At 59.4% G+C, this 25,394-nt stretch overlaps 1 protein-coding gene and 1 non-coding gene across 4 annotated transcripts in view; one reads left to right on the top strand and one right to left on the bottom strand.

Annotated features, from left to right (window-relative positions):
• The window catches only part of LASP1 (LIM and SH3 protein 1), a 38,790-nt gene extending 15,324 nt beyond the window's left edge, over window positions 1-23,466 (bottom strand). The window contains exons 1-4 of one of the 3 annotated variants that reach the window (XM_045836582.1): window positions 23,287-23,466; window positions 22,439-22,571; window positions 15,513-15,607; window positions 6,401-6,485 (exon numbers count right to left, since the gene is read on the bottom strand). In XM_045836582.1, coding sequence (XP_045692538.1) covers window positions 6,401-6,485; window positions 15,513-15,607; window positions 22,439-22,507 — 249 coding nt within the window. In that variant the 5' untranslated portion in view covers window positions 22,508-22,571; window positions 23,287-23,466. Of the gene's footprint in view, window positions 1-6,400; window positions 6,486-15,512; window positions 15,608-22,438; window positions 22,572-23,155; window positions 23,175-23,286 lie in introns of those variants that run through there. The other 2 variants (XM_045836584.1, XM_045836585.1) reach the window with 2 other exon arrangements.
• On the top strand, window positions 23,361-23,432 carry TRNAC-GCA. Its single transcript has one exon. It is a non-coding gene; the product is annotated as a tRNA-Cys (tRNA).
• Window positions 23,467-25,394: the final 1,928 nt, after the last annotated feature.

Genomic DNA, 25,394 nt, shown 5'->3' with positions numbered 1-25,394 from the left:
AGCTCCATTTTAGATAAGGAAATTGAGCCACACAGATCGTAATCCCATAGCCAAGGCCACACAACTGAGCAGCAAACGTCCAGAGCCACCAAGACGCAAAGCTCACGTGCCTGACTCCCAACCCTTCACCGCCAGCCCGCCCTGCCAGAACGCTGCAGGGAGAAGGCTCTTTCCGGAGCTCCAAAGTCTGCCCCAGCCCTCAACCCTAGCCGGGATGCGGCCCTACCCGCCAAGGGCCTGGGGCCACTTTTAAGTGACCGGCTAAGTGAGGGCTGTGCCAAGGGACAAAGCTGGTGCCCACAAAGGAGGGCGGGGAGACGGCCACTAGGAAGACGCAGTCCATGAGCCTGCCAGGCCGGCAGCTGAGGTCAGCGCCACAGCAGGGGACGGCACTGGCTCCGGACGACGGAGAGTCCTCCAGAACAGAGTTCTAGGAGAACACCGCCCCCCCCACCGCCCCCCTCTTCTGAGAATTCCTTGGGTCTGCAAATTGAGGGGTGCAAGTCAGACAGCAGAAGGGACTTTGCACACACTCAAGGGACTGACACAGGAGGCTCAGCTCGCCCTCCCCTGGGGGACCTGAAGAACAGAGTGGACGCTGTAAACGCCCCTGGGACAGAGAACTGCGCCCTGGCCTCCGGGGACGACGTCACTGTCCACCTCGGCAGCCAGCTGTCCCCAACTCCACCAGCTGCCTGGACCTCCTCCATGGGGGGCTGCGCGGGCCTGGACGCGGTCAGCCCAGGACACGAGGCCCAGGACCTCGGGAGTTTCCGGGATGACGAGCCCCGGCACGGAATCATCTGGTCACAGGGCCGAGCTGCACTGTGACCCAACGGACGGCACGTGTGTGCAGCCGGGGCCACACCTGCCGTTCCTCTGCACACCCCCCCAGGGGCGGGAGTCCTTGTTTGTCCCCTGGAGCCCCCAGCCCACCCACCCTCGGGCTGCATCCTAAAAGGTTCCAGAAACTCCTTTGTTCTGATCCGGAATGAAGACAAGGGCCTGCACGTGCTGGCTCCCATCAGACAGGAAGTCAGCACAACGGGTGAAGGTGCCCCCCGCCTCCCGAGGGCCCAGAACTGCCCAGCACCGGCCCACCCAGGAGGGTCTAAGCCCGCATGCTGACTCTCAGGGCTGGGCTGGGGAGGGGAAACCCTCTGAGAAGAGGGCATCAGGGCAGGCAAGGCACTCAGAGTCAGAAAAATGCAGCTCCAGACACTAAAGTCCCAAATCCAAGGTGTCCCGCCTCAGCCTCCTCGCCTGTAAAAGGGCTGTCACGGGCATCACGGGAAGGGGTCTTCCTACCCCCAAGCGTGGGCCACATGCCAGAGGGAGCTGGTGCTAACACAGGCTTAGTGTCCCGCTTGCTAAGTGATGCCGGGCACACGACGTAACCTCCTGGGCCTTAGTTTACAAATCTGTAGAACAGGGACAGTAATCCCACTCGTCCCAGTCAATGGTGCAGATGACAGACGGCCTACAGCAGCCGAGTCATCGTGGAGCGGACGGCAGGCCTCACCACATCCTGATAAGGGTAGTTGTGAAAGTACTTTGTTACAGTCCTGAACAGATGCCAGTCCGCACCAGCGCACCCCCCCCCGCCCGCCTTCCTCTACTTCCTGGCCTGGCAAGGGTCAGCACCCTAATCCAGGGGAAATCGCCGTGACAACCCTGCGATGACATCAGCGGGTTCCCAGGCTCGGGAACTGCCTCTCTCTCCTTGCTGGGGAAGGATAATTCATTTACCCCTGGCGCAGGGGCACCACAGAGGGCGGGGCCGGGGGGCGGTGTCTGGGCTGAGCAAAGACAGGGGGGCCTGGCCTCAGCACCCCGTTGCTGTGTGTCCCTAGGCAAGCCAGTCTCTCTCGCTGGGCCCCCCTCCGAGAGGAGCCAACCAGCTGATCTCTAAAAGCCTTCCCAGCTCTGGAGTTTGGGACCATTTTTAAGCACCTACAACCCTTACTGAGGAGGATCAAGGTGAGGGAGATTCTCCGAGAGGCCGTCTGGTGCTGGGGTGGGTGACAGGTAAAAAGCGGGCAGCCAGGAGTGTGGGGAGGGCCCTGCTTGCGGAGTCCCTCCGTGAGGATTCCTTGTCACCCAAGTGGGGGCGTTCACCCTGCTCTGGGACGGCTCTCCAGGACGTGACGAGGGGCTCCGAGGAGGGAAAGGACCCGTCCAAGGTCACTCGGCCCAGGTGTTGGTAGGGTCAGGATGCGGCTCAGTGCCGGGGCTGGACGACTCTGCGCCTGGGAGGCGCCCGGGCGGCCCACCCTGGAAACCCCCCACGCGGGACCAGGACAGAGGCTCGACTCTCCTCCAGCCCGAGCCACCACCACCACCTGTGATGTTCCGCTCCCTACACACCGACTTACTAACTGTTCTCCCACCGTCCATCTTGTTCCTCACTCACCCCAGCACACAGTGGGTACAAATAAATATCTTTCGAGCAAATGATCAATGAGTTGAATGTAGACCCCACATTTCCAAACAGGCAGCACAATTTGGAAACTAACTGCCTTACTGACCCAACGTAAGGGGAAGATCCTGACTTTAATTAAAAAAAAAAATTCTTGAAAAACAAAACAACACCAACAGTTTCCACTTATCTTGTGCCTCCCGTGTGCGGGGCCCACGCACTCCGCAACCCACTCCCTTCTGACAAAGAAGAACCCAGGTTTGAACTGCGACGCGCACGGGGGGGCGCAGACCGGATGGAAGAGGCCGGTGCTGGAGGCCCCGGCTTCCAGGCCCCGCTCTTTGCAGCAGGGCAGCGACAGCAGACGTTGGCTGGCTGCCGGCCCGACCCCCGGGGCTGCCTGTTTGGAAGGCCTGATGCAGACTAATAAACAGCCCCCCAGCAAGCCCTGGAGAGCAGCAACCGCCACTTCGCAGGGGAAGGCGCTCTGGCTGGGAGACCTGGAGTAACTCGCCAGAAGTCACGCAGCGAGCAGTGGCAGACCCAGGATTTAACCTCTGACCCGCCGGCTCCAGCAAGAGCGGCACAGGTGTGTCCTCTGAGGTCGCAGGATCCGAGATGCGAGAGCAGGGACTCTGCCTGCCCCAGGACTCTCCCGTTTCCTGTGGCGAGTCCCAGGCTGTGCTACACCCTGGAGGTGCGACAGTGCAGGGGCATGAGTGAAAGAGACATTCTCTCTGCACTTCTGCCTGGGCCCAGGGGGCCGCACGGCCGGCCCCCAGCTCGGCCCCACCCGAAGACACTGCCTCTATTCAGCCTGGGTGGGGGCTGGGAGAGCTGCAGGGGGCGGGTGTGGGGCCCAGCTGCCATTTCCCTGCCTCGGCCAAGCCTGGCCAGGACCACCCAGGGGGTCATTTCTGGTCAGCTCTGCGGTTCCTTCCCCCGCTGGGAGGCTCCAGGTGTCCCAGACACCCAAAGTACCACTTGGGGAACCAATCTGGAGCGGGGAAAACAAAGCTGAAATAGCACAGGCAGCCTCCCAGAGACAGAGAGGGGCCGAGGCTTGCGGATGCGGATGCGAGCCCAGGAAGGGGCCCTGGAAAGAGACCAGCTGACACCCCGTGGGTGGGGCAGGGCAGGCAGAGGAGGCTCCCACTTCCCTTCCTGCCAGCCACAGGCAGCTGAGAGCCAGCCCTGCCCCCACGGCGGCCACAGGAACCAGAACCTGTCACCGCCCCCAGCCAGGCCAGCTCAGCCCTTCCAAGCCTCGGAGCAGCAGGCCCAGCCCCCGACCTCTAGGCAGCTGGGGTTTGCTGTCCCCGTTTTACCGTGGAGCAGAAAAAGCCACGAAGCCACAAGGGGCAAGCGGCCAGGCCCTGACCACACAGCGGGGTGGGGGGTGGGGGGCGGCAGAACCAGGCCTGCAAAGAGGGCAGATCAGAGCCAGGCTCTCAAAGCAAAGCCGCACCCCCCGGGGCCCAGACCAGCGCAGCAGAAGGAGGGTGAGCTCAGGTCCCTCGGCTCCATGTGACCACCAGCCCAGCCCTAAGCCTCTCAACTTATGTCTGCAAAACCAAAAGCTTTCAGCAGAATCACTGGGGCAGTCAAAATAGATCCTGGGCCCCACCCAGAAGCCCCTTAGGTCCGTTCTCACGAGCCCCTGTCCCTCCTGGAGACTGGTGTGTCCTGTGGTCTTGGGTTGTGAGCACGGGGCTGGGGAGCTGCTGAGAGCCAACGGCTTGAAATCTGCCTCCGGGCAACTCACGTGGCCTCTCCAGACCTCAGTGTCCCCTTCTGTACTGCGGGGACAGCAGGAGTCCCTTCTCCATCAGCCAGCCACATGTGAGGACTGAGGAAGGCCCAGGCCTGGCTCTCGGTGCGGGCCTCACGGAGAGTGACCGCCCTTCTCGTGGCTCCGCAGCCTGCCCGAGAGTCAGGAGCCCGGGAGACGGCCCAGGAGGGCCCTGGGGAGCAGGGGTGGGTGTCCCTCAGGGGTCAGGTTCCAGGGGCAAAAAAAAAGACCTACAGCCAAGCTTTTGTGAGACCAACAAAGGCTGAGGGAATTAGCTCGGCTGGAATGTCTCCTCCTGAGAGTGTGTACGTGTGTACGTGTGTGTCTCTCCCTTGCCTCTATGTGAGTGTGTGCACCCCTTCCACGCCTCTTCCCCCAGGCCCCTCGGGGTTCTGAATGACCCTCTCAAGCTGTGGGTTGAGTACAGGTCGCCCCATGGCGCTCTGGCCTGTCTGCCCCATGATACCTCCCTTCACCTCCAGCCCCGGTGGACTCTGCAGGACGGGGAGTCTGGAGCGGTAGCCAGGGCCTGGCCAGGGTCTGGCCAGAATCTTCCCCGTGCAGACCAGCCCCAGGCCTCGGGGCTGTCTCAACCCCTCTCCCTGCCAGCGGGGCTGCCCGGGCCTCCTCAGCTGGCAGACGTTTGGTGTCCTCACCGGCTCCGCCAGTGACCATGTCTCTCTCCACGACAGGGGTGGGGGCCGGGCTGGCAGCTGAGCTGCTGCCAAGGAACGAACCAGCTTCCCCACTTGCTCCCCATCACTGTGGGCCCCACCTGGGCTGCACATGGTCAAGGTCACTGGACTCGGCAGTGAAAACACCAGAGCCCAGATACTGAAACCTAACTCAGCTCGTGTGTCCACGGCCAAAAGCCAGTGCCTCTCTCAGCCTTGGTTCCCTCCTCTGACCCACCCGAGCAGGGTCAAGGACAAATAAGGCCACTTATTTCTCCAATATCTCCAAGCCCTTGCTCAGCTACAAAAGCATGTTTCAAGGTAGCGATAGTGCTCCTCAGGGAGTGGGGCGGAGAACTGGAAAGAACACAAGTTTCAAAGGTTAGACAAAAACAGCATTGAGCGTCATCAGCACCTACTTCCTCCTCCACAAAGCGGGAGTGACCCTGCCGACCGCGTGGGGCTGCCATGAGCACGGAACGCGAGACGGTGCCCAGAGCGTGAGGCTGTTAGTACTGTCGCCATCTCTGCTACTTCCTGTACGACCCTGGCAGGGCCCTCCAAGTCTCGGTTTCCTCACCTGTACCCTGGGGAACAGCCCGGGGCTGGTCCTCCCCTCGAGGGACCCAGTGGGAGGCAGGGGCCCAGAGAAGCCGTGTCCACACCACGCGGCAGGAGCCCCGGCCCGGAGGGAGCCGGAGTGGTCCCCACTGCAGCCCGGGCAGGCTCTCTGCAGCATTTTGCTGGCCCCGGGCACCCTGCCCATTTGGTTAAGGTACCCAAGGGGTCTTTGCTGAACCACCCGCCGCCTCCCCGTAGTCCAGGCCAGGTTTGTCCCGGAAGCCCTCCCAGACCCCCAGGCAGGGTCAGCTGTTCGGGTATCAGGGCTCTTATTCCTCGGTGCCCCCTAAATACTGGGTTCTTCCAGGGCAAGAACGCCACCACCTCCCCTGCTAAATGTAACACGTGACTCTCCCACCTACCCCTCCCAGCAGGCGCTCAGGAAAATCAGGCCCAAGGACACATAGGCGATAAGGCACACCCAGGCCAAGGCCACCTTCGCAGCCGGCCCCCTCGGAGGAGCGTGGGAGGTTTGGGGACATGGTTACAGAGGGTAGGCTGTGCAACCTCAGGCTGGCAGGAGCCTGGAGAGGCGAGTGCCCTCCTTGGAGGGTGGGAGCGAGTGGAGAGGAGGGAGAGGGGACCCGCTGCCTGGAGGAGGTGGGCTTCAGGGGCCCCACGTGAAGTTTCCAGGAGCAGAAAGAGTCAGACACACACCGCTCTCCGGCCCACTTTAGGTGAGAAGTGGGGGCCTGCTCTCCCCCACTCCTTTGATAAAGTCCGGAAATGTGAAGTAACGGGGCTCGTAACTGGGGGCAGAGGACAGGCAAGGCTAGGATTTCAGCACCTTGGCCTTGCTCAGTAACCCCCGGGGGGGAAGGAGCCCTTGCCAAACGCAGGCGTTACAACAGCTTTCCCTGCCCGCCAGGCCCCAGCAGCGCCCCGCCCCCTCACCTGACTCTGGAGCTCACTCTGTTGCTTGAGGCGGAGGTTTTCCGGGGTGTCGGCCACCATGGTGAAGGACTGCTTGGGGTAGTGTCTGCAGAACAGAAAAAAAAAGCTGGGGTCACTCTGGGGAACGGGCAGGAATCTCTAAGCTTCTTAACAGACCTCTGACTCTCTCCTGCCAACTTCCTCTTGCCCCTGGGAAGTCCCTGCCCCCGCTCCAGGAGCAGGACTGTGGTGTCGTCCACTGCCCGTGCGGAGGGAGGCAGGGGTCCCTCGGACTCGCCCTGGGCTGACCTGGGAGACACGGCAGGCTTGGGTGGCTGGTGGGCCGTGGAGAACTGTCCTGAGCCAAAGGGAGGCCACGGGACACCCTCAGGGTTTCAGATTACCACTGTGTGGGGACAGTCCATCCCTTCGAATCTACCAACTTGGAAAGTCAAGAGGGCTAGGCCAGAGAGGGGAGAAGGCGAGGACAGGGCCAGGACAACGCTTTCGGCTAAGACTAGACATGGAGTCCAACCAAGGAGAGGAAGGGCAGGAGAGATACAGAGAGAGGGAAAAAGGGGAAAGGGACACGCATATCCAGGGGGGTCTTCCTGGAGGAGGTGGTGAGAGAGAAAAAATGCACACACCCGGAGTGGTGTTTCCAAGGGCTACCAAGGTCCAACTTTAACTGGAGTACAGGCGAGAGATCAGCTCGATGCCAGAAAAGAGGCCACCCTCAGGTGACAATACCGTAGCAGCGGCGGACATGTGCCTGGGCAAAGGGCACACAGGCCTCGGTTTACCCCACTCTCACAACCGCCCCGCGGCCTGCCCTTCGGTGACAGATGGCAGAACTGAGGCCCATTACACACCGCTGCCAAGGCACGAGGCCAGTGAGTGCCAGCATCTGGACTGGCGGCACCCAGACGGTCTCCCCAGGACCCGGCACCCTGAAACCGAACCCTTCGATCTCCAGACACCGGACAGACCAGAGTCCTGTGCCCCGGAAAGCGGGAGGCTTGGAGGTGGCAGGAGCCAGGGAAGCCCTCAGAGCCCAGTCTGCAGGGGCCTCCCCACCCACCCGGCCGACCCTCCCTTCTCAGAGGGGGAAACGGCGCGCTGGCGCCAGGACTCTGTTAGCGGTTGGGGGACCCCCTAATTCACGTCTGCATCTCACCAGTGCAGTCTCTCCTCGCTCCACCACTTCTCTATGGGATAGGGAGGTTTTCTGTTCACTGGTGTATCCCAAGCTCCTTGAACAGTGTTTGGTACCCAATCCATACTTGGTGAATGAATGAATGAATGAATGAATGAATGCCACCCCAGGCACCGAGGTGGGGTCCGGACTAGAACTCGGGCCTCCTGCGTCCCGCTGGGCCATCACAAAGTGCCCAGTGAGTCCACGACCACACCACCCTGAACATGCCCGACCCTGTCTGATCTCGGAAGCTGAGCAGGGTCAGGCCTGGTCAGTGCTTGGATGGCAGATGGAGTCCCCAGCAAACCAGCTGAAGGACAGGCGGTCCCGAGTCTCTGTGGTCTGCATGCACGTGCCAGTGTGTGAGGGGCGGGGGTCCGCAGGGGAGCCGACCGTTGCAGGCACTGGCGGGTGGCTTCTCTAACCAGGAACCGAGATCCGGCCATTTGTAGCCCTGGGTGACCACACCCCACCACCCCACCACCACCGCCGCGACTACCCGCAGGTCCCTGATCACACGCTGTCCCCAGGTAAGAGGAGGACTGGCCCCTTTCCGGCATGTTCCACTCCAGTCAGCTGACATGCCCTGGAGCTGGACACGAACAGCCTCCTGGTCTCTGTGTCATCACCAAACCTGGCACGTCCTCCGGCCGCCCGCACCGCCTGGGGCCAGAGCTACTGGTGAACCTGTGACTTCTCCAGAGGAAGAGCAGGACTCGGGCTTTGGAGAACTCCCCCCGGGGGTGGGGGCACCGTGCTGGACTCTGGGCCTGCCACGGACTCACTGGGTGATGGGCAAGTCCTTTTTCCCTCTGGGCTGGTTTCACTGTCTTGGACCAAAGTGATTCTAGCTGTGTCCCAACCCTCACTTCCACCGCCCTGCCTGGCTCCTGCCTCTGGGTCAACCCGGGCTCCCAGCTGCCCCAGCAGAGGGAGGAAAGAGAGGAGACCGAAACGTAAACACAGGTGCCGGCAGCTGGCACGGCCTACGGACGAACGTGAGGCTAAGGCTGTGGGTCCGGTCCCCAGGCTTGGCCCAGTTCCACAGAACCAGGGCCACCCACAGCTGACGAGCGCCATTCAAAATTCCTGAGCAGTTCCAGGGAGAGAGAGGATCCACTGGGAGCCTGTTCCCAGAGGCTAGAAAGAGAACAGCAGGAGGGATCGAAGTAAGATCTGTAGCAGAACTGGCTGGCCCTGAAGTTGTAAAATGATACGTTGCAGAGGTGACCCTCCCGCCAAGTAAGAGCCACTCTGAAGGCGTCACGGGTTGGGGTCTGCGGTGAGATGAGCATCCGTAAGCACCGTGAGCACCGTGAGCACCGACTCCTGCGGCAGAGGAAGGAGTTAGGTCCGAAGCAGGGCGACCGAGGAGACCGGCGGGGCGGCTCTGGCTCAGAACGTGAAGGGTCAGTTCCGAGAAGATGGCACCAGTTAGCACCTGGTGGGGGAGCGAAGCTGGCGAACCCACGTGCACGGCAGCCGGTCTGCACGCCCGGGTTTCCCACGTGCCTGAGTGTGCACGGTTCCAATGGAGTGCCGGCCGGAGGACAGCATGGCATGTGGCCCTGACACGCGCCGCCACCCAGTTCCAGGGCCCCTCCACACGCCGCGCTGTTCCTCACACACGGCACGTGTGTGCAGAGGGGCCTTCTGCAGGGGTGCCCGTCTCCCGGGCACGGGGGCCGCAGGCCCACACGCGACAGGTTCCCGCACCTCCTGCACCTCCGACGCCCACCAGAAGGGTCTCAAGAGCCCCCCACCCCGCCACATACAGCAAGTACCTCTGGGTGGGGTTGGTGGGGCCACGGGAGCCCCAGACCTCAGTGCCCGCTCGGCCAGAGCACTAACCCCATCAGACAGGAAGGCGGGCCCACCTAGATGTGGTCTTGGGTTCACGGGGCAGGGGAAAGAAAGGGATTCTAATCCTGCATCCGATGAGCTAGATTTCAGAGGGACTCCAGAGCCCCCAGTCTCTCACCCCTGCTTCCTCAACCCCAACCCCAGGCCAGAGGAAGATGGGGACAGGCAGCTCGGGCAGTGTTCCTCCTGCCGGGTCAACCCTGTCCCCTCCCCACAGCCCCCAGCCCTGGCTTGACAACCCTGCCTTTCCCTCTCTCCCTTCCCCTGCTCACTGCGCTTCAGGTTCCCATGGCAACCTCATCCTCGGCTCCAGGCAGGAGAGCAGAGAAGAGAGAGGGAGAGGGAGAGAGGGTCTGTGGGGGTGGGGAGGAGACAAGCCAGCAAGGGTGTCCTCCACTGCCACTGCGGAGGACCCGTGACAGCAAGACCAGGAGCCTGTGTCTGCAGGATCCCTGCAGACAATGTGGTGAGGACAGGAGCCACGGCCTGTTCTTAGAGGGGTGGACACAGCAATGTCCACGCCGTGCCCCCCGCCCCCCACCCCCGCCAGCATGACTGCCCTGGAAAGGGCTGCAACTCATTTGACCTCCTTCCAGAAACAATGGCTGGGAATTTTACCTTTTCCCTCCCTCTCTGTCCTCAGGTTGAAGCTCTGCCCGCCCACTGCCCTCTCATGCCCGTCGATATGAATGGGTACGTGTGTGTGCCACTGCGGGCACGAAGACGGAAGAGGGGCCATCACCCCCAGCCAGTGACCCCACTGGAACCCCGGCCCTCCCAACAGACTGGGCCATGGCGAGGGAACAAGGGGCCGGGACGGGGAGAACCGGGCGTCCTGACCCTGGCCTGGAGCTGGGTCCAGAGCACAGCTGCTCTTTGTCCCTCCCGGGGCCAGCCTCCCCGAGAAGCATTCCAGGCGGTGGGCCCTCTGCGACGCCCCTCCCCACCCTCTGCAGGCAGCGGTACAGGCTGCTGTGTGGAAGAGAGGCCTGGAGGGCGCACAGAGCAGGGCGGGAAGTCTGGAGGGCAGGGGAAAGGACCCAGCGCCCACGAGGGCAAGAACAGGGCCGGGCAGGAAATCAGGCAGCTCTGAGTAGTAGCCTAGGCCTCCAAGACCACGCTCAGGCACACAAAGTGATTTCTTGGTGGATCGAGCCCTGTGTACAGTCCCTCTCGAAATCCACCACAAGGCCATGGACTAGAAAAGGCAGGTATTGTCAGTGGGCCCATTCGACAGATAGAGCAACTGAGCCCCAGTGTCGAGGAGAGAGACTTCGCCCAGTGCCACCCTCCCGTCCACCACAGCCACCCAGCCAGCTAAGGACGAGCTGGCATCTCCCTCGAGGGTGGACCCCGGTTCACTCGCAGCTCTCAGGCCTCTGCGGAAAGCTGTGCTCGGCGGGGTGGGCGGAGAACGAGGTAATTCATCTTTCAAACCCAACCTGTTTCCAAGCTCAGCCATGATGAGAGACCCTGTGGGACCTCTCAGCCACCCCCCCAGACAGAAGTCACCTTCTCCTGACAACTTTTCCAAAGCAGGGGTCTTGAGAGTCCAAGCAACGACCTGTGGGGATGCAGGAGAAGGGGGATCTGCCCCACGGGAGGGGTTGTCCCTGACAACCTGAGCGCCCTTGTGAGGACAGGGAGGAGGCTGATGGGCGTCCCACAGACCGGGACAGCTGGCGGGGCGCGGCCCCACCCCCGGTCCTGCCACTAGCCGTGTTCCAGAGGCAGAACGGAAAGACCCGAGAGCCCGACAGCCCAGCGCCCCCTTCTGCACGCAACCTCGCCTCTTCCAGCCCGGACTCATTCAAAAACCACAGCTCTTTGTTCAAGGAAGAACAAAAATACTCCAACAAAAGCAACAAGGAACCTTGGGTTTCACCAAGGCGGGGAGAAACAGTCCTGACATCCTGCCTGTGGAAGGAGCTTCTGATCCCCTGCTGGGAACACTGCCCACGGCCGGAGAGGGAGAGGGCTCGCTCCTAACCCAGTTCCTCACCCGTCCCCCAGGCCCGAGGGCTGACGGGGTGGGGCCAGGACGCAACAAGGAGGCATTGTTTGACCAGAGAACAATCGGGAGCAGCCGAAAAGATCAAGGTTAGACGTGAAGAAGAACTTCCCAGCCCTCAGGGGTTGGAGACAAACTGTAAAATCAAAGCCAGCTACTGCCCCTGACGGCAACACATACAAAGAAATGATTCTGCCAAGTTGGGCAAGGCAGAGGAACTCGGGGCCTCAGTTTCCTCCTCTGTGAAGTGGGGGTATTCGGAGCCCTGAGGTTCTTTGAGGCCCTGACGTCTCTGAGTGCGGAGATTTGAGGGCAAGGGTCAGGTATGGGGGCTGCCTAGAGGCCGCATCTGGCCACTGTGGATGATGCACCTTTGAGCGTGCCTCCCCTGTCCGGGACACACACCCCTCCCTCCACTCCTGGTGCTATTCTGGCTCCCTAAGACATCCGATCCCATTTGCCCACTCAGAGGCAGAAAATTCTGGGGAGGCGGGAAAGCCCCAGACCGCAGACCTGGCGCACCGGTGCCCCATCCGCTGAAGCAGCTGGGATTTGAGACAGTTCGCTAGAGCCCAGACGCGCTGCGAGCACCTGGCTCCACCAGCGCCCGGCTCCACCAGCGCAGGCCCAGCCCACTCGCTGAGGCCTGGCGGGAGGGACCACGGTCCCTCATTGCCCAGAAGCAGGCACATCTCCATCCTTCTCGGCCCCTCACCCCACAGCTCACAGACGCTGAAGAAGGACCCCGAAATCTGCAGTCAGTGAAGAGGGGAAGGATACAATGGAGCACCCCCCTTCCTTTCCTGGCCCGTGTCCACCCCTCACCACCACTGGACACCCCAAAAGCTGGCCCCCGTCCTGGCCTGCAACTCCACCCCGGCTCTGCAGCCTCTGTTGAGTCACAGCCCCCAAGGAGGAGAGAACAGCACATGCCTCCCCACCCCCTCCCTGCCCCTGACCTCCAGACTCCTAAACGGTTTTCATGAAAACAAAGGAGCAGGTTTGTAGTGTGGACACATCCATCCCGCTTGCAGAAAATGCAGTTTACAAAACAAATAATCAAGGGTTATAAATATCCCTCCAACCAAAATGGAGCAGACTCACCCACCCACCTAGAAGCTTCAAGAATTCAATTCACTGGCCCTTCCACCGACTATGGTGCAAAAACAGGCACGCGTGCCTCTACCTAGCAGTGCCTGGTGGCTGTGGCCTGGGAGGTGTGGACACCATCACGCCCCACTCAAGGGACCTCCCTGGCGTCTGTCCCCAGCCCCGGGGACTGGCAGAGCGTGTGTCTGGACACGCACCAGGCGCACGTGTACGTGCACGTCCCCGGGGGTCTGCCGCCACCCCGCAGGCCGGCTGTGCGCTCGGGCCTGAGCTCTCCCTGCTGCCTCACCCTAAAGCCAGTCCGGTGCACAGAGAGAAACAGAACAGGCATTTTTATTGCTTACAGTCACTTTCCAGAACTTAAATTAGTCTTGAGATGCAACCGGAAAAAGAGAGACAGGTTTCTTCTCTCTTGATCAACTCCCCCCCCCACCCCCCCACCCCCCGCAAGATCCTGGCTCAGGGATGAGCCAGAGACAGGCAGAACCTGGAGGCCTCCCTGCACCCCAAACTCACACTCTCTCACTGGGTGGGCCCAACTCCCTGGCCCAGTGCCAGGAGAGGCCACCTGCCTCTCTGGGTTCCAAGCGGGAGCGGCTGCTGAGAAGGAAGCCAGGCCTGGTTCCCAAAGCAAGGCCAGGGTGGGAATCAGGACAAAGCTACACCCTGGACGAACGGCAGGATTCAGAGCCTGAATGTCACCGGAGGACGGGGCCAGAGGCAGGAGGGGAACAGGAAGGAATGACAGCGAACACTCGGCACAGTCCCTGGCACGCAGTAGGCACTCAGTATTCTTTGGTCTCTGGTCCAGCATCCCAGGGTAGGAACCGTGGGGGAAACCAAGCCTCAGACAGGTGATAAAGTGCTCTTTGCAGGCTGAGCCTGCTTCTGGTTTGTCCCGGAATTTCCATGTCTGAGTAGCTGGCACGGACCGACTGCTCAGCAGAAGCTGGCTGAGGGAGTGTGAATGCCTTGGGCAAGGTACTACTACAGCTGGAGTGAACCCCAGCTGGACCACAAAGCCCCCCACGTCTCCTCCCACCCAGGAAACATCCCAGCTGGGCCCATGGTCAGCTGCACATGGCGCATGCCAAGGCTGTACAGGCTGGGGGCACGGAGAAGGATCAACCAGCTTCCCTGGCTGCGGATCGGAAGACAGACGGGGAACCTCTGCCAGGGCGGGCTGGAAGCAGCCTCCGAGGAGGGGTGCTTCATCTTCTGCCTCCCCGGAAGCCCCCTGATCAATGCAAGGAGCTCCTCACCCCACCCACTGCAGCCTCCCCAGAAAAGGGTGAGAAAAGTAAGCTGAGACGTTGGCACTAGGCTGAGAAAATACAGAGAAAACAAGGACACGCCTCTGATTTCTTTCTCCAACTCCCAGCGCTCACTGAATTCTAGGCTACTGCAGTCTTTCGGAAGAGCTGTGCAGAAGCATCGGTCCCTGCCACCCACTAGGCTCGGGGCTCAGCCAGACTCCCACCTGGAGGGGTGGAGGGTCAGAAGCTGCCCCTGAAGGAGCCTCAGTGCCCAGAATCCAGCCTGAAGTGGTCCAGCAGTCACGGGGTTAAAACTGCCCCAGCCTCTGGCTTTGCTGAACCCCACCCCACTCCCCAACAGAGGGAGGAAGTGGCAGAGAATCAGGGCTTGTGTGAGCCCTTAAGAATTCAAGGAATGTCCCATTTCCCTTGGGGGCTGGGGGAGAGGACCAGTGTAAGCTAATAGAAGAGAAGGAGCGGCTGAAGAGAAAGTGGGGACCCTCCTTCTACCCCAGGCAACCTTCCCCGTGCCCCCAGCCCTCCCAGAAGCGACAATACACATGTTACTTCTTGAGTGTAAGGTTTTATCAGAAATCAGTTTCCCCAGCACCTGGCACAGGTTGGCATGCAGTGACCCGGCAGGCGATACACACCTAATGAATGGAAAAAACACCAAGGAGATGAGGCTGTGGTATTAGCAGAGGACGGGGTGCAAAAAGGGGCAGGCAGCCTTCCAAAGGGGTTTAAGACCCCCCAACCCCTCTCAGGCAAGTCCCAAAGCTCCCCTCCTGGGTAATCTGCTGCAAAGAGCCTCCTGAAGGACTATAAAGAAATAAAATACAACTGGACTCATGTCAGATGCTGAACTGTTTTGAATACTGATCTTGCCACCGACTTGAAGTGATTGGACCTTCTGCAACTCCTGCCTAGCAGGGTGGCTGTGAGGTCCGGCACAGGCCGCGGGTCCAGCCTGAGTCCGCACCGAGTCTGCGCATGCTAGGCACACGAGGTCACCATGGAGAGGGAAGGCGTCCTACTCTGGAATGGCACGGAATGGGGGGCCGCTTACCTACTTCCCTGCAGCGAGCCAAGCTGCAGGCCCCAGGGCAGAAGGAACAGAGTGTAAGCCAACTCTGGTGGCAAAGACTGGAGGTCCCTGCTGCCTCCCTCACCAGACAGGGACGAGCTCTGTCTGGTCCCAGGGCCAGGCCACCCCTTCCTGCCGCCTCACTGCTCAAGAAATGAACATCAGGAAGGGCTGCAGCCAGAAGCCCCCCCAGGCCTCACGCCCAGGCTCCCTGGCAGGGGCCAGGTGAGAGATGGGAGACAGTCAACTGTTCCGATGGGGAGAGAAAAGAGGGAAGGAGAAGCAGAGAACACAGCTGGGCAGAAACAGGGCAGGTCACTTTTTCGTGAAAGACGGCACCGGGCCCCCGCCCCCCCCGCCCCCCGCAGCAGGGCACCGTGGGAAGCACATGCTTGTTTCACTGGGTTTGAACTGGCCTCTCACTAGACATGTCATCTTGAGAAAATCCCTTCCCTTCCTCAAGCCTCAGTTTCCTTCTCTGTGAAATGAGAAGGAGAATAAGAGCGGTTGCTTCATCCAGCCGCGGTGAGAACCGATTGTGACCCACCGTGAGGGTGAATGAGGAAGGGCCCGGCCCCGCGGCCCCGCCCCCCCGCCCCCGCACTCACGCGTTGCAGTAGGGCTTCTTCTCGTAGCCCTTGTAGTTCTTCATGTTGAGTGTCATCTTGCAGGTCTCGCAATGGAAGCATGCTTTATGCCAGAACTGGGGACAGAGGCAGAGGGAGGACACCCGTCACACACTAGGACCTCAGGAAGCGGGCTCAGGCCCCCGGAAGGAGCACTCTGGCTCTAGGCCAGGAATTGGAACACAGAATCACCCCGAGGGGGCGGGTGAGCGGGGGACATCTCAGGTCACAGACTCTGGCAGCAGATGACACTCCTCCCACCCCTTTCCCACTCCCCACCAATCGGCCATTTGAGCTGTAAGGAGGGGAGAAGGGCAGACATATAGGGCAAGTGGAGAAGAGGCCAGTAATAGCAGTGGTGAGCTGTCCCCCCAAGCCGGCTCCACCTCCCCTGACCACTCCTGCTGCCCCCAAGCTGGAGAAGCCTCATTGCTCATGCAAAGCTGCACCAGGGTTGCTAAGAAGCCGCTGCTGAGCATGAGGAGCAGCTCCTAGGGAAAGCCTAGAGAAGGAGAGGAGGAGGGCCCAGCGCCTGAGCACCCAGGCCCAGAACCCAGGCAACCCTAGCTCCCACCTCCATCAGGGGCTCCAGCTCTGATGCCTCCCCCTTCCTGTGGGACTCCGACCGGAGGATGGGTGGGTGCTCCAGCCACCGCTCTCGCACGCTTTCTCCCTCCCAGCCCTCACTCCGTAGGAGGGCACCCAGCAGGTGGCCTCCCTGAGGCACTGAAGAACTCTGCTTAAAAGCCTCGGAAGGGGAACCCCATAGTGGGCATCAAAGCTCCACCCTAACTAGCTCCATGACCTCGGTCAGGGCCCACACCTCTGAGCCATTTCCAGGTCTGCAGAAGGGAAATGATACCTGTCCCTCCTGGGACCGTGGAGGATCAAATGAGAAATCACCTGCAAAGCCCTCACTCAGCCCAGCACCTGGCACCTCTCAGTACCTGCGTGGTAGATGCTGTGGACAGCAGACACAACCCTCAGCCCGGAGGGCTCAGAGCCTCCCACTGGAGGTCTGTGCGTGGTGGGGCTCCCCTGTGCCCAGCCACAGCTACAAGGCGGGTGGGGATAAATAACAGGTGAGACTCCAGCAGAGCCAAGGACAGAGCAGCCAGGACCAATCCAGCACGGCCAACAAAGGGGCGCAGAAGGGAAGGGGAAAGGAGGCAGCAGAAGCGACCCCATCCTAAGAAGTGTTGATGCCGAGGCACACCCCTGAAAACGAGGTCTGACTCTGCCCCTGGCAGCCCAGGACAAGGCCTTGGGATCTGCGTTGACCCTGACCAGGCACCCAGCTCTCAGGACTCCCAGACCCAGGCGGCCTGGGCAACCCGGCTGACCTGTTTCTGCCCCACTTCCCAGCAGTCAAGGGAGACACGCCCGACCCTCAGGAAGGAGGCCGGAAGCCTGGGAAGGGCCCAGGGAGGCGTCTGAAGGTGACCAGCACAGGGCTGGTTCTTGGCCATGTGATGAGGAATCCCCTCAAGTCAGGGCTTTTCACAATGTCTTTCCCTGCCAAGGGTGCTTCCGGGACACTTTGGAGGAGGGGACAGAAGGAAGGAAGCTGGGAGACTAGGATACCACCTTCCCTCCCGTGGCTGGCTTCGACCACGGGGTGATTTGGGGGGCAATCGCCACCTAACAGGACCCTTCCCTTGTCAAGGAGACCCAGAGGAATCGCCAACGGTGGAGCATAAATGAAATGGTAGGAGACCCACTCTTTCGGGAAGAAGGCCAGCTGGAAGCCTGGAAGCACAGGGATGGCTGGTCTAAGCTTGGCCCCCTCCCCAACCGGGGCCTATCCCAGAGCCCAGCCTAGATCCTCAGTGCCAAACCCCAACACATGTAACCCACCGGAAAAATGAGAACAGGGTAGCCCCTGCCCCTGTCAGCCCATGAAGTGGCAGCCCCTCTCCCACCCCCACTGACTAGGAGGCACTGGCAGAGCGCCCCAGCTCTGTCACCAGCTGGCCTGCTGGCCTCTGCCTGCTCAGTGGCACATGCCCCTGCCTGGGCCCCCACCTCCCCCAGCCCCCGCCGGGCCTGCCAGGAAAAACATTCTCTGGAATCCAGACCGTGACCCACTTTCTCACACACACATCTGCAGGAATACGCTGTCCTAGGACTGGGGACCTCCAAAGCTGCCTCCAGATTGATTGCGGGGAGACAAAGGGAGGAAGACACATACCCCTACCCTAGCAGATGAACAGGATCCCACCCCAGAGCCAAGGCCAAGCCCCTCAGGACAAGGGGCAGGGTACACTGACCAGGGTCGGGGTGCAGGGCCAACACCCAATCCAGGAGCTCCACAAGCCCCCTGCAGGCTGCCATTGGAAGGGGAACCCCCATACCAGCAGATGGTGCCCATTCCCATCTGTAGCTATTCCCCCCACAACCCCAGAGACCCCTTGCTTTCAGCCAGATACACCAGAGGCTGGGGGGGGGGGGTGGCGTCATCTGTCCCCATACAGGGGCTCAGTAGCAGAACAATGAGAGCACAGGTGACCTGAGTGCCTTCGGGGTAACCACTACACTCGGTCTCCACAGCTAGAAAGTGGAACTAAAACCAGGGTCCCACGCAGGCAGGCAGGCGCTAGGCGGAGTAATGAGATGACTCGGGCTCCAAGGTGGCTGCTTTAGGTCACTTCCCTCACTCCCTGGGGGAGGGCTCCAAGGTTCAGGAAAACCCAGCTGCTCCTGCCACCGTGTTTGTCCTCTTTACAGGAGGAAAGTGGAGGGCAGAATAGGGCAGGCAACTCAACAGCCCCTGTGGGCCAAGCCTGGACTGGGCACCCCAAGGAAACCCCACCCCTGTCTCAATCAGGTCTGCCTCTTCTCCCTGCCCCATAAGCCCTGTCCCTCTTTTCTGAAAGGCCCCAGTAAGAAGATTTTGGAGAAGCACTCCTGAGACTCGGGACTCGGGATTGGGAGCAAAGTGCACCTCTGGGCAGGCACCTCGTTCCCACTGTCCTGGAAGTCCATGGTCTCCCTTTCACAAAAACCCAGACCTCCGGTGTCTGTTAGCAGCCTCTCCGGCTCTGACCTCACCCTCCGGTCTCCCTTGCCTGCAGCTCCCAAGCTGAAGCCCAGTCCACAGAAAGGCAGACAGAGGCTGATGGGGCAGAAGCAAGATCCCCTGCACGCACTTATTTGGGCGAGGCTGAAACCAACTCCCACCTCTCTGTAATCACTGTGGAGCTGGGGGAGGGGCTGCTCTTAGCCCTGGGTGAGGGAGATACAGCCAATTCCAGGTCACTGTGCCTGCAGCCTGGCACCCTGCCCTCTGCACCCAGGCTGCCTGGGTGGCCGTGACTCAGGGTTGGAGTATGAGACCTTCCTCTCTCTTCCTGTTGCCCAGGGTTACAATTCCTCCCTTCTTCAGGGGCAATGCCAGCCCCACCCTGCTTGGGTCACCAACGGAGTTCAGTTGGCCACCTGGGCCGCTGGCTTAAAGTGACAGACCTTGGCCTCACCTCCACACGTTCCCGGGCGGGAGATGATTACTTCCTACCACCCCAGTTCCTGGAAGGAGCGTGCCTCACGCCCAGGGTCAAGAAGGGGCAGCGCCACTGTGGACACTAAAATAAGACAGTGTAAATACAGCTACTGTTTTGCAAACCTAACAGGCAGATGAGCTGAGCACAAAGAACTTCAGACTTAAATTCCAGCTCTGCCTGAGAAGGGAATGAGCCACCTGAACTGTCTGAGCCTCCGTTTATGGGGCTCATCACCTACAGGGGCAGCCACGTCTGCGGCGGGAGGCTGCTGCGGAGGCCGAGCCTGGCCCTTCGCAATCAGCAGCAGCTATGAATGCATGGTCGCAGGTGATCGTGGGGTACTTCAGCTAACGGAAAGGGGGCACCACAAGTGCAAGGACTTGTCTCTTTTTTGTGTCCAGCCAGCCTCTTTCAATCTTGCTGCCCCCTATAGGAGTGAGAGGGCAGGAGGGGGGGCAGTTCAAACACCCAGAGGCGGGGAGCCCTCCTAATGGGGGACTCCAGGGAAACTGGTGCCCACCAGTCCCCTATCCAGGGAGAGGGGCAGGGCAAGGTTCTTAACAACACAGGTTCCTATACACCAATGCGTCCTAACAGGGTCTGGGGTAAAAATCCACCTCTCTCAAAATGCAGGGGACCTTTTGAGACCCAGCCCCTCTCCCTCCTCAAAGGCCTGTGGCAACCCTTCAGAGTGCCGGGCACAAAGTAGGTACTCAATAAGTATCTGTCCAATGAATGAGCCAATGAGGTCACCCCGTTTCTCCCCCAACTCTATACCCCAGAAGCCCTCTGAGGAAGGAAATCTCGATCTCTCCCCTCGGACACCGCCATCAGCCATACACATTTATGCAGCATGCAAGGCACACTGGGTACTGCAGGCTGGGGGCAGGGTGGCCATCAGAGGTGATGGGGACTTTACTCACTTAAGTCTTTGAGAGATAAGGCTCAGGAAGGAGAAAACGTTCACACCAAGGACACAGGCTCGTGCTCTGGGTCGCCTTGTGGGCTAAGTGCCCTGGGAAATTGTGCTGTAGTAACCGGGTGGGTCTAATTTGACTCTCTCCTATTGTAAATGGAAAGCCATCTACTGGGAAGTTGGTTAGCAACCTTGCCTCTGGGAGGGAAGGTTCCTCCTCTCGGGTCTCAGCCCTTGGGGCACCAGCTCCCCAGTAGGAAGTGCCAGTCCTTCCTGCGGGGAAGGAGTTAGGAAAGAGGAAGAGCTCTGACACCGGGATACTCCCCGCCTCCTGCTCGGCGCTGGGAGCGAGGTCTCCCCAAGACCACCTCCTACAGGGAAAACTCTCAAAAGAGGGAGGAATCACCAATCCCACTTTCCAAGACAGCCCTCACCTGACTGTCCTCTTTAACTGGGGTGAGAGAAAGCTAGCTGGTGGGGGCGGGGGGGGGGAGTGTACCTTGCAGGACACCTGTCCTCCTGGCCCCCGACACACAGGACACCAAAGTTCTTTACAAAGGGAGCCAGGTGTGGGGCTAGAGTACCCCCCCAAGGTAGGGAGTGCACAGCCTACTCCACATCCCCTTGAGCGCACTTTTGCCCCGCCTTCAAGGAAATAACCTCAGCAGGCATCTGCCAGACGGGGAGAGCCGAGGCCTAGAGCCATTCACAAAGCCCGCGGGAGAACACCTGGAGTGCAGACCCTGTCTCCCAACTCCCAGGCTAGCAACCTCTCCGTCACATATTGCTTCTGCCTTATAGGAGTGAAACTGGCCACAGCCTCTTCTCCCCCATGCATGAGCGTGGAGGAGGAGAGCACAGGGAACTCCAGGAAGAGAGGCCAAAATCCCTGCCACCAGGGAAGGGCATGAACACCAGTGTACAAAGACAGAGAGTTCTTCGGTTAGTGCCACCAAGCTCAAGTCCTGCCCTCCGGAGGTTGGCACAGTCCTCGGGAAGGTCAGCACCCACCTCCTTTGTGTCCACAATACAGCGCTCCTCTCCTCCTGTCTGGCCGAACCCAGGAGAGACAGTGAAACAGCAGTAGACCCCTATGCATCCTTCCTCCAAAAAGGCCAAAGGTCACTGAGGAAGCTCCAACCCCAAGGAGAAGGGGAGACGCAAGAATCCAATGAACTGTCTTTTCACGAACAAAACATGGCTTCAAGCGGGCAATGAACTTGGTCCCAGGGCTCTGCACCCCTCTTGCATCCCATGCCCCTCACACCCTGCCATTTTAGGTGAGAAAGAGGGTGTATTTGGACTTGGAGCCAGCTTTGGGAAGTGGGTGGGAGGCACGGTGAGGAAGGGGACAAAAATCACAAAGGCCCCTCCTGCAGACTGGGGCAGGATGCAGAGGAACCGAAGATTTTTGCCTCAGGGTCTAAGGGAGCTTAAGAGAGGACAGGATCCTACCCCAAACTGCTGGAAACACCCAATTCTACTCTCCACCCCCCTCCAAAAGTATAATGACAACCAGATGAACAAGTCCAGCATAGGTAGGGGTGGTGGGGAGGATGAATCGTAAGGGCCCTCAGGGGACAATGAATTTCCAGAAGGCCACCCTCCCCCCCCCCAAAACACCTCCCCCTTTTCTTGCCTTCCCCTGAGCTCAGCCAACCCCACCTCCATTGGGTAAACCTGCTTTGAAAAGTTAGCTCTTTGTTCTGCTCTGAGCACAATTTCAGAAGATCTCTGCGAAGCACCCCCCGCCCACCCTACTCCAGCATCCGACCCCGCCCCGCTCGGGCTGGGCTGCTCAACGCAGCGAGTTGGTCTCTAATTTGAGGTGGGGGCTGGGAAGCTACCATTAACCGGTGGTCCATTAATCGCTGAACCACCAAGGGTAGTACAGATCGTCCAAAAAAGAAGGTCTTGCAATGGGGCTCAGGTCCTTCCTTATCCGCAGCCCAATTCACCAAATGCAACACTCACCGGTTGATAGCCCCCGCCCCCAGTCTCCAGGCCAGGAAGCCCAGCCATTCGTGGCCAGAGCCGACAGTTTCGCTGGGCCCCCCAGCCTCTGCCCCGCCCCACCGCCGCCCCCTCCCCGGGAGCCCCGCGCTTCCGCCTACTTGGCGCTCCGGGCGGCGGGGAGAAGGAGCGTCAGTCCCTCACACTCCCGGGCCTAGGGGGCGGGACTGCACCCCTAACCTCCCCCAGCCCCCACCCCTTGGCCTGGCTTCTCTACCCCTTTTCCGTTCCCCCAACCCCAGGGCAGAGCCGACTCTTCTCCAACAGTGGCTGCCCGCCACGCGTGGACTCCTTGCCTCGCCTCTGATCTCCTGGTTTCCAGACTGGGGTCTGTCCCCAACACCCCATGACACCGCCCTCCCTCTCTCCTCCAAGGATCGCGGGGATCGGGCGGCAAAAACCCAGCCCCTCTCTCTTCCCCTCAATCTGGAGCACTGCTCGCGAATGGCAAAGACGCGTCTCCCGGTCCCGGGGCTCACCTTATCCAGACAGTTCACCTTCTCGGTGGGGTACACGATCTTGCCGCACCGGGCGCAATTGGGATTCATGGCTCCAAGAAAGGCTGGGGCGGGGACGCCGGAGCTCGCGCGCCTTCTCTTTCCCCGGAGCGAGCTGGCGGGAGACAGCAGCCGCTGCAACTACACAGGCGGCAGCGACCGCGGCTGGAGCTAGGGAACTGGCCTCCGCCTCCGCCCTCCTTCCCCTAATAAACACAGTGGGGAGGAGGGGCTGCACCGGGGCGGGGACGCGCCGCGGGCGCGGGCGCGGACAGGGGCGCGTGCGGGCAGGCGCGCTCCCCGAGAGACTTGGGGCTGCGCGAGGGCGGGTTCCGGGTAGGGCTGTGGGGCCCGGAGTGCGCGCCCAGGTGCTCCCAAGCCCGAGGCGCCCTGGAAAAACGCCGGATTCGCCCAGAGCCCTTCCCGCGCTGCAGGCGGCGCGGAGCTGGTCTGGCCCCAAACATCTGGAGCTCCCGGGCTAAGGGAGGCGGGCAAACCTCCCGCATCCGTCGAGGGTGGGGTTGGAACCTCCCGAACGCCCGATCGGATTCACCGGATTCTGGGACTTTCCTTTGTATCGGTCTGTCTGAACCTACAGACAGAATGGGAACCCCCTTGCCCCGCCCCTCGGTTAGCCTCCCTTCCCCCTCATATCCTTTCCCACTTCTGTAGGGCGGAACCCGTTCCTCCCGCCTGTACTCAGCGCCTCGCAGTTCGAGCTTGTTCTTTCCTCTCCGTCTCTGCGGTGCAGCTTTCCCGGGGTTCTCTGGATTCAGGCACCTTCCGCTTTCCGCTTGCCCCCCTCTCCTCCTTCATTCCTTTTGCCTTACTCTTATTAACTGCCTCAGTGCAGCAATGTCCTAGTATCCATCCAAAGATGTATCTCCAGGCGCCAAACTCGCGCGGGGGTATAGCTCAGTGGTAGAGCATTTGACTGCAGATCAAGAGGTCCCTGGTTCAAATCCGGGTGCCCCCTGGATGGCTTTTCTTCTTTGTAACTAATACAGTTCTGTCTCTCTTGTTCATTTTATCATTGGGCCCTAGATGAAGAGAAAACAGAAATGATTTTTCAAAAATTCCTTTCTCATATTCCGACCTTAGCGCAAAGCTTTCAGTTTTGCGTTGTACTTACCAGAAGGAGGAAGAGTGAATATGCGCACAAATCAAGTACAAAAGCTGCGCGTAAGGATTACTGGCTCCAGAGGTGTCGGGATTTCCCCGGCCACAGGTTCCGGGGACAAAATGACTACCTCAAGTTGGCGTTCCGTTTCCGATGGGGGTGTGGGTGGGTCAAAAAAAAATAATAAACCCACAGATACAGTCTTTCTCCAACTTCAACTTTCTTTATTACCAATGATATGAACGTGCTTTGTTCACCCTTCCCTATAGCTCATAACACAGGCAGACAGGGTCAAAGCACTTTGGAAAACATTAAAATGCCCGATGCACACCCATCAACTCACTTTAATTTACAAAAATTAAGTTATCTGCTCTTGCAGACTGACATAAAGTAAGGCAGTGGTTCTCAGACATAAGCGCATCAGAATTACCTAGAGGGCTTGTTAAAACACCCCCAGCTTCTGATTCTGTAGGCCTAGAGTGGGGTCCCGAGAATTTGCATTGCTGGTCAGGGGACCATGCTTTGAGATCTACTAAACTGGTAATACAGGTCTATCGAGTTTCATAACCGAAAGGTAGGGACAGATATTTGTTGGTTGAGTCACTGACAGTATAAAAAAAAAAAAAGTAAATGTGAAGGGAGTAAGGGCTTCCCCTTCGACTAGGTTTCGCCCCAAAAAAGGAAAAATAAAGGAGAAAGGGAGAGGCAAGCTGCTTGGGTCAGGGGGCAGCTGCGATATTTTAAACCAGGAATCTGTTTGTGTCCTCCCTCCAGGCCCAGGGGAATACTACCGCGCATTTTTCCCCACGGCTCCCATTACTGTGGGACTGGACGTGGGCAGAGCTGCGGTCCTGGTGTAAAGCCCAGACCCTAGATACAACCAACTTTTCACCCCTTTCCTGGAGACAAGTCCTGAAACTTACTACCTGTAGGTTATCAGGCCAAAGGCTTGTCTGGGAGCTAATATGAAGGAGAAAACTGTGCACTCTTCACCTTTTATCTTACATCTCTGTGTGTCTTGTTTAAACTTTGCAGCTGTGTAAACCTGAGTTTTAATTAATTCTCCTAGTCTAACAGCTCAGAGTATGAACTAGGCAAAATGACATTGCCCACCCGTCTCGGAGGCCAACAGGTCTTGTGAACAGTCTTAAGAGACGGGAAGAGTTGTTGCTTCCTTTCTACCCATTCAGGGAAGCGATGGTCTTCTCACTACTGAGAGAGGAACTCAGGTTAGAAGCAGGAAAATCATCTGCGTGCAACCTCTTGGTGGCTCCCCATTTTTCAGGTAAGGGGACATTGGAAGGGGAGAGCTGGAAGGTGGAATAGACAAGTGGGTCCTAGGAAACTGGAGACAGAGTCCGTTTTTCAGGGTTACAGCTGAGCTACTTTGAGAAAATGTGAAAAGCAAGTGAGGGGGCATTCGGATTTGAACCAGAGACTTCTTAATCTGCAGTTAAATGCTCTACCCCCTCCTACCTGTATTATTTTTGCTAACAATTATTTGATACATTCTTTTTACACCAATTCTAACTTTTTTGTGATGAAATTATTTGTTCAAAATTAGATATTTCTCACTAAATGATACTGAATTTCCTTATGATAAGGAACAAAACTAAAAGACCAACTCAAAACATGTGAACTTGGGTACCACTCCACCTTTTCTGGGCTAAATTCTTTTAAAAATATATATTTTATTTATTTATTTTTCGAGAGGGAAGGGAAGGAGAAAGAGAGAGAGAGAGAGAAACATCAATGTGCTGTTGCTGGGGGTCATGGCCTGCAACCCAGGCATGTGCCCTGACTGGGAATCGAACCTGC

Source organism: Phyllostomus hastatus, unplaced genomic scaffold (assembly GCF_019186645.2).
Source record: "Phyllostomus hastatus isolate PE091 unplaced genomic scaffold, TTU_PhHast_1.1 phas_contig_210, whole genome shotgun sequence".
In the NCBI taxonomy this organism is placed as follows: domain Eukaryota; kingdom Metazoa; phylum Chordata; class Mammalia; order Chiroptera; family Phyllostomidae; genus Phyllostomus; species Phyllostomus hastatus.
Note: the sequence above shows the minus strand (reverse complement) of the source record. Positions and strands in the feature narration are given on the sequence as shown.